Here is a 13311-nt window from a genome sequence, read left to right on the forward strand (position 1 = left end):
TCCGGCTTTCAGTTCTATTCCCTAAATCGGTTCCAACCCCTGGTATGTACAGTACGTGTGTTTTTGTTAGTATGTGTGTGTGATTCAATTGTCCCCCCTCCCCTCTCTTGCTACAAAATATTGATGAGCCTGGAAAGCTGAACGTGAGTCTACACAGTGCCCTCTGACCTCTAACCCCTATCCCTAAACAGTGACCTGTGAAATATCAATGTGTGTGTTGGCCATGCAGGGCTGCTGCTGGGTGTAGAGCAATCAGGATCAATGTGAGGAGAGATCACTACAGACAGACCCACCTAGTGGAACACTAACTAATGAGACTGGCCAAGAACACTCACACAGCAGGCCCGGACAGCAGGGAGGACAGAGAGCAGAATAGAGAACAGAGAGCGGGGAGGGAGGGAGGGAGGGAGGGAGAGGAGGGAGGGAGGTGAGAGGGAATTTAATTGTTTCCTTCAAAGAACAAGCTAGTCTGGTACAGAGGAGTCCCCGAAAATCTCATATGCAGTCTGCATCTATAGTAAACTGTACTAGCAAAGTGATGCAGTGGCACACATTTATATTAAGCCAATACACACAAGGCATATCAAATACCATCAAACCTGATCATCTGAAATTGTTCCAAATTGTGGATGTAATTGTATAAATGTTTGCATGATTTCACATTAAAGCTTCACATTTCCTAATTGTCATTATTTTAGATACTCCCCTTCAAAGGAATGTTTTCAGAATCACTTTTATCTCCCACTCACAATTATATCAATGCCGCATGTTTTTCTTTACACTACAGGAAACGGTCAAGCAAACCCAAATGTTTCAGGATGTACTGTCTCTGTCTAATCACCTCAACATAATTCACAACAAAACAAGACCATATGCACATCCGTTCCACTCGGGGACCCACCAGTCACAGAGATGTGAATTCTGATGAGTCATTTATCAATCTGCTCACTTTCATCCATTACTGTCAACACTGTGAAGGCACTTAAAGGACTACTTTACTACAACGCCTGTGAGTATGCAAATTTAGTAGAGTATATTTCAGTACTTAAAGACCTCTCCGTGTTTAGTTTTCAACCAAGCTTCTCATATAATTCTCTTAGGTTTTCTGAGGCAGGCAATTTGCGCAAACATCAGGAGTTTCGTTTTAAAATAACCAAGCTAGCAAGAAGGCAACCTCCCAGCCCGTAACCCCCCTAAAAGTGTGTCCAAATGACTTGAGTGTCAGTTGTACACAAGCCCCTTGCAATACAGGCCCAGACCAACCCACACAAACAATTTAACATTATTCTCAGATTTAATTTGAAGAGACTTGATGTTCAAAGTACCGTTTCAATAAATCAACACACAGTATAAGACACAGCTTGAACGTTTTATTCTCATGTTCAAACTGTTAATGGGAGAAAAGTATTGGATGCCATATACTCTACTTACTATTGACATAGCTTATCAGTTTTGTCGGCAGCATCCTCTTCACATTGTGTGTTCTACTCTTTGAGATCCCTAACAGTGTTTCTGTGGTCTGCATCCTGTCCTCTATCCTAGATATTCCTGATCTGGTGTCTCCATGGTTCTTCTGTCTGTGTGAGGGTCTTTTATAGCTTTCCCCGCTTTCCCTCCCCTGTCCCCCTCCAGCTGCTCTGTCACCCATGTCGCCAAGGGGACAAGGAGAACGTGGCGTTTCCCTGGATAAAAAATTTACGAGCAATTAAAAGACGGGCGATGTGGAGCATCCATCAGCCGGTGCCTCTGCCAGTGTGGGTGAAGGGGCCGCAGTAAACCACACGCTATATACTTTTATATCTGTTTTCTCTCCAAAGAGGGAAGGTTATGGCAAAATGATGTTTTACGGTCCACAGTTCGGCAGGGATGTAGACATCTTTCATGAGACGCTGGCTTGGAGGTCACAGCCCGAGGGAGGAAAGACAGAGAGGAGTGTGCGCGCTGTGCTGTGTTGTGCTGTGTGTGTCTTGTATTGATGTGCATGTTTAGTTGCAAGATACAAAACGAGGAGGCTCTTAGTGTGTGTGTGTAAGGGATATGTACCATCCTATGGTCCATTAGTTACTACTGTAAGAGTGACCTGATTACTTTGATGTTGTTTAAGAGGACACAATTCAATCGTGCTCCTCTTCACTCAAAGACACACACGCACACACACACACGCACGCACACGCAGACGCACACACACACACACACACACACACACACACACACACACACACACACACACACACACACACACGCATTAGTATACAGAGACAAATGCACACACACACACACAAATGCACGCACACATGTAAAAGCACACATAAAAATGCACAAACAAACAAATGCACACACACATTGACACGCAAAGGTACATTACCACTAATACACAAAAAATGCACACCGACTCTTATGCATCACCACGTTCTCTCTCTATTTCTTTCTCTCACTTTTTCTGGCTCTATGCGACAGGCCTAGACTCATTTGCATCCTTAATTGCATTGTAATGTACTTTTAATTTGAAAACGGAGGCAATTAATTATTTTGATATGGAACAAAATGCCGCAAATGTAAACATTCTAATAGTTCTCCATTTTTCAAAAAGGGGGATTGGAATCTTATCTCATTTGTATACCATTTCGCTGTTCATTCTCCTTGATATTCACTTTGTCTTTACAGGGACGGCACCATTTCTTTGATATGTTCTCTCAATTATTTTCCATCCAATCTTCCACGGTATAATTACAATAGTTTCACCTATTCTATCCAAAGAGATGAAACGAAATGAAGCCTGTTTGGACGTGCCGTGCTCTGGACTGTATCCTCCCCCAGTGCTGACACACCCAACTTGCTATTTCTGGGTCAGACACTTCAAGTGAAGATACTAACCAGAGATACATTTTTCCACTGTCAACCACGTGATCAATAGGTGTCAGTGTTCAAAGGAATACAAAGCTGTATGAGGGGGTGCCAGAGCAGCTTCATTTGTGTGGAACTGAGATTGCACTGGCACTGTTCCTCTGTCAACCTGATACCAATGAAATAGGATGGACGCATGTTATTTTTTTGCTCTTTTTCTCCAGCTCCATCACTCTCTCTATTTCTCCCCCCTCCCTTCTTTCAATCTCTGCCCCCTTCTCTCTCTGCGCCTCCTTCCGCCTCTTTCACTCTGCGCCTCCTTTTCCGCTTCCTCTCTCTCTCCCTCTCTCTCTTTCGCTCTCTTGCTCCAGAAAGGGCAGGCAACTCACTGACATCCCAGCAGGCCTAGCAACAGCCAATAAATTATGAGTGACAAGCCTTTAGACCAATAAAAACTCTGCCATATTTCATGCACAGTAAATCTGATTGCAGATTGCGCTGGCGTGTGGCGGCTGACATGTTTATTGTCGCCATGGCGATGGGAGCTGGGGGTCGGTCTACGACATCAGTGTTTCTAAAGCCCCATAGTCTGTATGGAGGTCACACAGATCGAATTCTGGGTATACACTCGCCCCCCTTTCTCCTCTACATCAACCTCCTGTGAAAGAACTATTCTATCGCACCCCTAGAGGCCTTGCAGTTGCTCCTATAACAACAGCCATCTGTCCTCAATACAGTACACACATGTCCCCAATGAAACCTTTAGCCTACCATGTTAAACGAAACCACAAACTACACAAACACCACACGTACACAACACATACACATCATTCATGCACAGAAATACTTCTCCCAACACAGCTATAACTCAGTTATAACCCCACTATAACTCTGTCCAGGCCCAAAGACAATCGTTCCTGAAAAGTGAGCCGATCCTCAGAGAACCAGAGGAAAAAACCCATCCCAGATCCCACTCCCTACCCAACGGACTTCTTTAAACGCTTTGTGAAGACTCATAAATTTCCCCTCTTTAATGTGTCGTTTCTGTTAACCATGTTTTTCAATCATCTTTCATACACTTTACCATCGTAGAACAGAACTGTTCTTGACCCGAAGAATAGCTAGCATCATCACACTCTCCCGTAATTTCTACTGCACACAATATCTCCTCTTAGCCTAATCTTAACCTAAGATATGTTGCATTTAATCACCATCTCCTAACAACTGTACCCATTTTAAGTGACCCTAAACCCATGCACTGCTCTGACGGTCTTTATCCACACAATGAACCATTAGTTGTAATTACTGAGGGCAGTGCAACAGTATGATCAGGGCATTACCCGTCCTCAGTCACATCACCTACATTGATGTATTTCAACAACAACTGCATTGTGATGAATCATTATAATCTAATTAATCTATTCTTCTCAGAGAAACAGACGGGTTATAATCTGTTTTATTACATATCGCCGAGAGAGAGAGAGAGAGAGAGAGAGAGAGAGAGAGAGAGAGAGAGAGAGAGAGAGAGAGAGAGAGAGAGAGAGAGAGAGAGAGAGAGAGAGAGACAGAGAGAGAGAGAGAGAGAGAAGGATTCAACCAAAAGAAAGAGAGACGAGGAAGGAGAGAGAGAAATAAATACGGTATAAAGATGGAGACAACAAAAGACAGATTTTTTAAAAAAAGAAGAGGAGGAAGTGACTGATAAAGATGCAGCGAGAGTAGGGAGAGAGATAAAGAAGACAGGGGAGAAGGAGGAGAGAGTAGGGAGAGAGATAAAGAAGACAGGGGAGAAGGGGGAGAGAGAGAGAGAGAGAGAGAGAGAAAACACATTACAACTCTGAGACTGATCACTGCGATGCCGTTGCTCGACTGACATTGTAAAGGCGTTGTAAACGCGATGTAGAAGCATTTATACGACGTGTGGAGGAGCCTGGCGCTTAAAGCATCTCTCACTCTGATTCTCGCCTCGCACATTAGGAGAGAGTGCTTTCATTTTCCTGAGCCCTGCTCGGTGCAGTAAATCAGAGCATCGATCCACGCTCAGACACACTCGTCAGGCACATGCATGGTGACACTAACAATGCTACTTCTCCCCTGCCAAAATCATTTATTCCCAAGTCATAAAAGAGTGTATTTTTTACAATGTGGGTGTGATATCAGTAGTATGGTGTAGTATCTGTCTGAATATGCTGTCTGAAGTGTAAATCAAATCAAATCAAATGTTATTAGTCACATACGCCGAATACAACAGGTGAAACGCTGACTTACGAGCCCCTAACCAACAATGCGTTTAAAAAAGAAATATGGATAAGAATAAGAAATAAAAGTAATAAGTAATTAAAGAGCAGCAGTAAAATAACAATAGCGAGGCCATATACAGGGGGGTACCGGTACAGAGTCAATGTGCAGGGGCACCGGTTAGTTGAGGTAATATGTACATGTAGGTAGAGTTATTAAAGTGACTATGCATAACAACAGAGAGTAGCAGCGATTTATAAAGGGAGGGGGGGCAATGCAAATAGTCTAGGTAGCCATTTGATTAGATGTTCAGGAGTCTTATGGCTCGGGGGCAGAAGCTGTTTAGAAGCCTCTTGGACCTAGACTTGGCACTCCGGTACCACTTGCCGTGCGGTAGCAAAGAGAACAGTCTATGACTTGGGTGGCTGGAGTCTGTCACAATTTTTAGGGCCTTCCTCTGACACCACCTGGTATAGAGGTCCTGGATGACAGGAAGCTGGGCCCAAGTGATGTACTGGGCCGTACGCACTACTCTCTGTAGTGCCTTGCAGTCAGAGGTCAAGCAGTTGCCGTACCAGGCAGTGATGCAACCATGCTCTCAATGGTGGAGCTGTAGAACCTTTTGGGGATCTGAGGACCCATGTCAAATATTTTCAGTCTTCTGAGGGGGAATAGGTTTTTTCGTGCCCTCTTCACGACTGTCTTGGTGTGTTTGGACCATGTTAGTTTGTTGGTGATGTGGACACCAAGGAACTTGAAGCTCTCAACCTGCTCCACTGCAGCCCCGTCAATGAAGATGGGGGCGTGCTCGGTCCTCTTTTTCCTGTAGTCCACATTCATCTCCTTTGTCTTGATCACATTGAGGGAGTGGTTGTTGTCCTGCCACCACATGACAAGGTCTCTGACCTCCTCCCTATAGGCTGTCTCATTGTTGTCGGTCACTGTTGTGTCATCGACAAACTTAATGATGGTTTTGGAGTCGTGCTTGGCCATGCAGTCATGAGTGAACAGGGAGTACAGGAGGAGACTGAGCACGCACCCCTGAGGGGCTCCTGTATTGAGGATCAGCATGGCGGATGTGTTGTTCCCTACCCTTACCACCTGGGGTGGCCTGTCAAGAAGTCCAGGATCCAGTTGCAGATGGAGGTGTTTAGTTCCAGGATTCTTAGCTTATTGATGAGCTTTGAGGGCGCTATGGTGTTGAACGATAAGCTGTAGTCAATGAATATAATTCTCACATAGGTGTTCCTTTTGTCCAGATGGGAAAGGGCAGGGTGGAGTGCAATAAAGATTGCATCATCTGTGTATCTGTTGGGACGGTATGCAAATTGGAGTGGGTCTAGGGTTTCTGGGATAATGGTGTTGATGTGAGACATGACCAGCATTTCAAAGCACTTCATGGCTACAGACGTGAGTGCTACGGGTTGGTAGTTGTTTAGGCAGGTTTTCTTAGTGTTGGTACATGTTGGTATTACAGACTCGGACAGGGAGAGGTTGAAAATGTCAGTGAAGGGGCCTCCCGGGTGGCGCAGTGATCTAGGGCACTGCAGTGCTAGCTGTGCCACCAGAGACTCTGGGTTCGCGCCCAGGCTCTGTCGCAGCAGGCCGTGACCGGGAGGTCTGAGGGGCGACGCACAATTGGCCTAGCGTTGTCCGGGTTAGGGAGGGTTTGGCCGGTAGGGATATCATTGTCTCATCGCGCACTAGCGACTTCTGTGGCGGGCCGGGCGCAGTGCACGCTAGCCAGGTCGCCAGGAGTACACACCCTGGTAAACCGTCTGGCCCCGCGGCCTTGTGAATATTGACCTGTTTAAAGGTCTTACTCACATCGGCTGCGGAGAGCGTGATCACATAGTTTTCCAGAACAGCTGGTGTGTTGTGTAGGATACACATGTTGTCTGTGGGACTGTTTGGCTGTAGTATGTGTTTTTCATAGGTGTGTGGTGTCCGTATCATGTTCCTAGTTTGTATGTGTGTGTGTTTCTGTATGTCAGTGCATGAGTCTATGTGTCCTGTTCATGATATGTCAATGGCTGTTGTATGTGTGTTGTTTGTAGGCTACGTGTTACAATAGTAACATGTTACATAATCAGATTACTTTTATGAGTAAACGAGTAAAGTAGCATTCTTTTTCAAATTGGGTAATATTATTACAGTTACTTTGTCTACTAATGCTAACTTTACTTTCAGAACCATATCTCTGCCTGGCGCGTTTCCATGATCTGATCTCGACTTAATTTAGATCTCGAGCGAGCGGAAAAAAGCTGTTCGGAGAAATGTCATGACCGCTACCCCCATAAAACATGTATAGAGGGTAAACCTCTGATCTTCGCCATTAATTGCTTCTGTGGTAGTGTCAAGTGTGTCATCTATATGTCTCTATAGGTCCGTGTACGTGTGGTCTATAACCAGAACTGGCGGCTCGAGAGAAAGATTTTGAATGAAAGTATAATAAATCTGTACAGATCTTTGGCTTACAGTATATATGGCTAATTAAGCAGCACTTGAGAAGCACAGGAAAGCAGTGCCACAAATGAAAGGAGACACTAGTGATCAAACCTGAGTTAGTAAGTAGCTCGCCTTACTCCCCCCGGTAGTTGAACAAACCCCAGGGGTACGCGCAATGCCACTGGGGGTACGCCAAATAAAAATGTTATTCACATTTAATTATTTATTTTTTTAACGTTTTTTTTTTTCTTCACATTTTCAAACAGTCCATTTGTATTTTCCAAAGGGGCTATATACAGTGGGGCAAAAAAGTCTTTAGTCAGCCACCAATTGTGCAAGTTCTCCCAATTTAAAAGATGAGAGAGGCCTGTCATTTTCATCATAGGTACACTTCAAGTATGACAGACAAAATGAGAAAAGGATTTTTAATGAATTTATTTGCAAATTATGGTGGAAAATAAGTATTTGGTCACCTACAAACAAGCAAGATTTCTGGCTCTCACAGACCTGTAACTTCTTCTTTAAGAGGCTCCTCTGTCCTCCACTCATTACCTGTATTAATGGCACCTGTTTGAACTTGTTATCAGTATAAAAGACCCCTGTCCACAACCTCAAACAGTCACACTCCAAACTCCACTATGGCCAAGACCAAAGAGCTGTCAAAGGACACCATAAACAAAATTGTAGACCTGCACCAGGCTGGGAAGACTGAATCTGCAATAGGTAAGCAGCTTGGTTTGAAGAAATCAACTGTGGGAGCAATTATTAGGAAATGGAAGACATACAAGACCACTGATAATCTCCCTCGATCTGGGGCTCCACGCAAGATCTCACCCCGTGGGGTCAAAATGATAACAAGAACGGTGAGCAAAAATCCCAGAACCACACGGGGGGACCTAGTGAATGACCTGCAGAGAGCTGGGGCCAAAGTAACAAAGCCTGCCATCAGTAACACACTACGTCGCCAGGGACTCAAATCCCCCTGCTTAAGTCAGTACATGTCCAGGCCCGTCTGAAGTTTGCTAGAGAGCATTTGGATGATCCAGAAGAAGATTGGGAGAATGGCATATGGTCAGATGAAACCAAAATATAACTTTTTGGTAAAAACTCAACTCGTCGTGTTTGGAGGACAAAGAATGCTGAGTTGCAGCCAAAGAACACCATACCTACTGTGAAGCATGGGGGTGGACACATCATGCTTTGGGGCTGTTTTTCTGCAAAGGGACCAGGACGACTGATCCGTGTACAGGAAAGAATGAATGGAGCCATGTATCGTGAGATTTTGAGTGAAAACCTCCATCAACCTTCCATCAGCAAAGGCATTGAAGATGAAACGTGGCTGGGTATTTCAGCATGACAATGATCCCAAACACACCACCACGGGCAACGAAGGAGTGGCTTCGTAAGAAGCATTTCAAGGTCCCGGAGTGGCCTAGCCAGTTTCCAGATCTCAACCCCATAGACTTACAGAAAACGTTTGACCTCTGTCATTGCCAACAAAGGGTATATAACAAAGTATTGAGATAAACTTTTGTTATTGACCAAATACTTATTTTCCACCATAATTTGCAAATAAATTCATAAAAAATCCCACAATGTGATTTTCTGGATTTGTTTTTCTCATTCTGTCTGTCATAGTTGAAGTGTACCTATGATGACAATTACAGGCCTCTCTCATCTTTTTAAGTCGGAGAACTTGCACAATATTGGTGGCTGACTAAATACTTTTTTGCCCCACTGTATTTGAGTGATTTTTTTCTCTCTTGCCTGAGTAGCCTTGTTTCACTGCCAAAAATAAAATTAAACCATCTAGTGTTCAGTGAAATAACAACACAATGTCAAATGCAGGTAGTCATGGCAAGGAGTCATGACAGGGAGACATAGTGGAGTGGTAACACGTGTGCAAGCACTTGCTCCCGACGCCACTTAGGTACACTGCAGCCTCCACCGCGAGGCTCTTGCTGCAAAGGAAAGGCCTGACAGCTTGAAAGACGTTTTGGACACTACAGTGAAAATGGTTAACTTTGTTAAAGCAAGGCCCCTGAACTCTCACGTATTTTCTGCACTATGCAATGATATGGGCAGCGACCATGTAACACTTTTACAACATAGGGAAAGAAGTGTGCTGGTTATCAAGGGGCAAAGTATTGACAGGTTTTTTTAAAAATAGAGAGACAAGCTGAAAGTTTTCTTACTGACCATAATTTTCACTTGCTTGACCGCTTCAATGATGATGAGTTTCTCACACGACTGGTCTATCTGGGTGATGTTTTTCTCACCTGAATGAATCTAGGATTAACAGGGACCTTCCGCAACTATATTCAATGTGCGGGACAAAATTGAGGCTATGATTAAGAAGTTGGAGCTCTTCTCTGTCTGCATTAACAAGGACAACACACAGGTCTTTCCACCATTGTATGATTTTTTTGTGTGTAAATTAACTCAAGCTTACGGACAATTGTCAAATGTGATTTAGCGAAGCCCCTGAGTGAGTTGGGTGCACAATTACGCAGGCACTTTCCCGAAACGGATGACACAAACAACTGGATTCGTTATCCCTTTCATGCCCTGCCTCCAGTCTACTTACCAATATATGAACAAGAGAGCCTTATCAAAATTGCAACAAGCGGTTCTGTGAAAATTGAATTGAATCAAAAGCCACTGACAGATTTCTGGATTGGGCTGCGCTCGAGTTTCTTGATTTGGCAAATCGCTCTGTTAAGACACTGATGCCCTTTGCAACCATCGTACCTATGTGAGAGTGGATTCTCGGCCCTCACTGACATGAAAGCTAAATACAGGCACAGACTGTGTGTGGAAAATAATTTAAGACTAAGACTCTCCAATACAACCCAACATTGCAGCACACCCTTCTCATTAACCTGTGGTAAGTTATTCACCATGTTCAATGAACACATACGGTTTCATGTGTAAGATGGATAAAGAAAGAGCAAAATTATGGATTATGATTATATTATTATTTGTGCCCTGTTCCTATAAGAGCTTCCCACGAGCCGGGTTGTGACAAAAACTCACACGCATTCTTATGTTTAACAAATGTATCGTATAGTGTGTGTGTGTGGCAGGCTTACAATGATGGCAAAAAACAACATTTGAGAGTGCGCTGACCCTGGTGCTAGAGGGGGTACTCAGCTGGAGGTTGAATGTTTGAAGGGATACGGGACTATAAAAGGTTTGGGAACCACACATGATGTGTGTGGTGTGTTTACACTGTGTGTGGAACTAGTACCTATCGTGGACGTGGTACCCTGCTCCGTTGACACTCCATCCTGGCTCTTTGGGGTTGGGGACCTTGGCCGTCATGGCGATCAGATGCTGCACATCCCTCCATGTCAAGTCAGGACTGGGAAGATAAAGACGAATATCATCATGAATGTACAATACATTAATGTACAATATGTGTATTGTACACTCCATCAAACCACAGCAAGAAGCATTCATTCCTTTATGATACTCCTGATACTCCCTTATGACGAAATCTAGAAGGAGTTGAACATGTGAGACATACACAGAAACACATGTAGGCTATACACGATTTGCTATGAAACACGTGTATATTTTGCTGAGCAGAGAAAGTGGACACACGTGAAGATGTGGGCCTGCCATTGTGCCCATTACTGCACCTCTTCTACAAGTGAAATCATCTGTTTAAGTCATTTCAAGCTTAATAACATTGGCGAAAACTACGAATTCAACAAAGTATATTGGAGACGTAACAAAGGGGCTGGCGGAAAGAATGAATGGAGGAGACTTTTAATCTCAAGCAGGGTATTCTAATACAGCAGACTCAAGTGTCATGTCAAGCAATATACTAATGGAATCCAATTAAGACCTTTAAACTGCACAGAGAGCTAGAGGATATTAGCTCCGTTTTCTCGAACAAAAGACCAAAGGGTCGTCAAGGAGAGCCTTCCCAGGATATAAAAAAGCATAAAGGAAATTGGGTTTTCTCCCTTTATCCACTCATTATTGCTGGCTAAGAAAATAGACTTGAATGGAACTTAAAAACGGCGTTGACCACCCATTTCTAACATTAAGTTCCCGGACTAAGTAGCACCGGTGTCGGCGTCGACAGCCGCAGAGAAGCTGTCATGTCTGCTCACGCAAAGGCACAACAAAGTTGATTAAAGGCGGTTGATCTGGTTGTGGCGACGCCGTGTCAAGCTCACGTACTGTACACGTTGGTTGTCCTTTACACCACACAATCTGCTTGTAGCCAAACTGCACTGTGCCCATCTACAATGTCCCGGTGTTTCGGTTTCAAAATAGTGGCTTTTCAACAAATCCCATTGAGACAATAAAGCATGTGTTTAAATTGTGGAGTGGGGGATCTACATGCTCAATACAACTGTCATTTTACATCTACATTTATGTTAGCAAACACTCTTATCCAGAGCAACATACGCACAGCACAGTCATATGACAATCCCAAGGCCATGGTTAATGCAGGAACATCCGTAATGCCACAACCCATTGGTTGTGCTGGAAGACGTAATCTACGGGTAGGAAATATCAGACAGTCCAACCGAGCCATTCCAGTCACATATAGGGGGGAAATGCGTTCAAAAAGCTTTACAATGGAAAACAAAACAAACAACAAAAACTGGCAACCAGCAAGTTCAACCGGCGACTGCTAAACAGAACACCACAGGAGGAATACCACTAATAATAGAAAAGATCAAAAATAAAACAAAAGGAGAGCACGGCACACTCAATTATTTTAAGCTTTGATTTCAAAGGGCTCCAGAGTGGGGAGCTGGGCTTTCTACTTCTGAACTGTTGCTCACAGTGTGTGTGTGTGCCGTATTAAATATAGGCAGTGCTGTGGCGTGATTCGGGTTGGCGTGCACTCCCCCCCCCCCCCCCCCCCTCCTACGCCCCCTCCACCTCCCCTCCTCCATCCCCCACCCCTCCGGTGAAATCAGAGAAGTCCCCCCCCCCCCCCCCCCGGCCCCGGCTGGTTTGCATAAAGCAAACGAAATTAAATTTGCTTTGCTAAATCAAAGCTTGTATGGTATTCCAAGCTGCTCTCTCTGGGACAAATTACTTCAAACGGCCTCCTTTGTATCATAACAGAATAAAAAAAATCAGCCCAATCAGCGCCTCTCCAAAACCCTCGACTCAGGAATTAATTATTGAACCCTGGCGCGGATTTCTCTGTCTCTTAGCACACAGTGACACAGATCTATTTATTTGGAAAAGAGCATTTTGCCCTTAAAAACACACTATTGGCTGGGAACCTGATGTAATTTATCTGTATATTTGTAGGTGGGTGTTCTTCCTCTTGTTCCCTCTTTCTTTTCTCTCTCTCTCTCTCTCTCTCTCTCTCTCTCTCTCTCTCTCTCTCTCTCATTCTCTCTTTCTCTCTGTCTCTCTCTCTCTCTCATTCTCTCTTTCTCTCTGTCTTGGCACCACATCTCTGTTTCCCCCCCTACAGGCATGAGCAGGGTTTGGGCCACAGCAGAAAGCAGGGTTTGGGCCTCAGAAAGCCCAGAATATCTCCTGGCATTTTACCCAGGACAGCCAGAGACAGAACTACTAAATATGCCCCAAAACCCCCCATAGCAGCCACCCTCTGTCCACTTGCCAAGCCCCACAAACCCTCCCAAACCCTGGGCAGACGTCTGAGTGAGTGAACACACAACTGTTTACAAATCCCCAGTTAATAGGATCACTCCTCATTGACTGCTCTGATGCGTTTGATGTAATCTATTAGCTGTATGATAGTCAGTGTGCTGGGCAGATCAATAACCCTGGCCT

At 44.4% G+C, this 13311-nt stretch overlaps 1 protein-coding gene across 1 annotated transcript in view; it reads right to left on the bottom strand.

The window, feature by feature from the left end:
* The window catches only part of LOC110504035 (neuroendocrine convertase 1), a 65076-nt gene that overhangs the window by 37986 nt on the left and 13779 nt on the right, over positions 1–13311 (bottom strand). Inside the window, exon 3 of the mRNA XM_036964818.2 lies at positions 10781–10894. Within this exon, the coding sequence (XP_036820713.2) occupies positions 10781–10894 (114 nt within the window). The remainder of the gene's footprint in view (positions 1–10780; positions 10895–13311) is intronic.

The sequence above is a fragment of the Oncorhynchus mykiss genome, chromosome 3 (genome assembly GCF_057628025.1).
Source record: "Oncorhynchus mykiss isolate SJ-2025 chromosome 3, ASM5762802v1, whole genome shotgun sequence".
Taxonomy (NCBI): domain Eukaryota; kingdom Metazoa; phylum Chordata; class Actinopteri; order Salmoniformes; family Salmonidae; genus Oncorhynchus; species Oncorhynchus mykiss.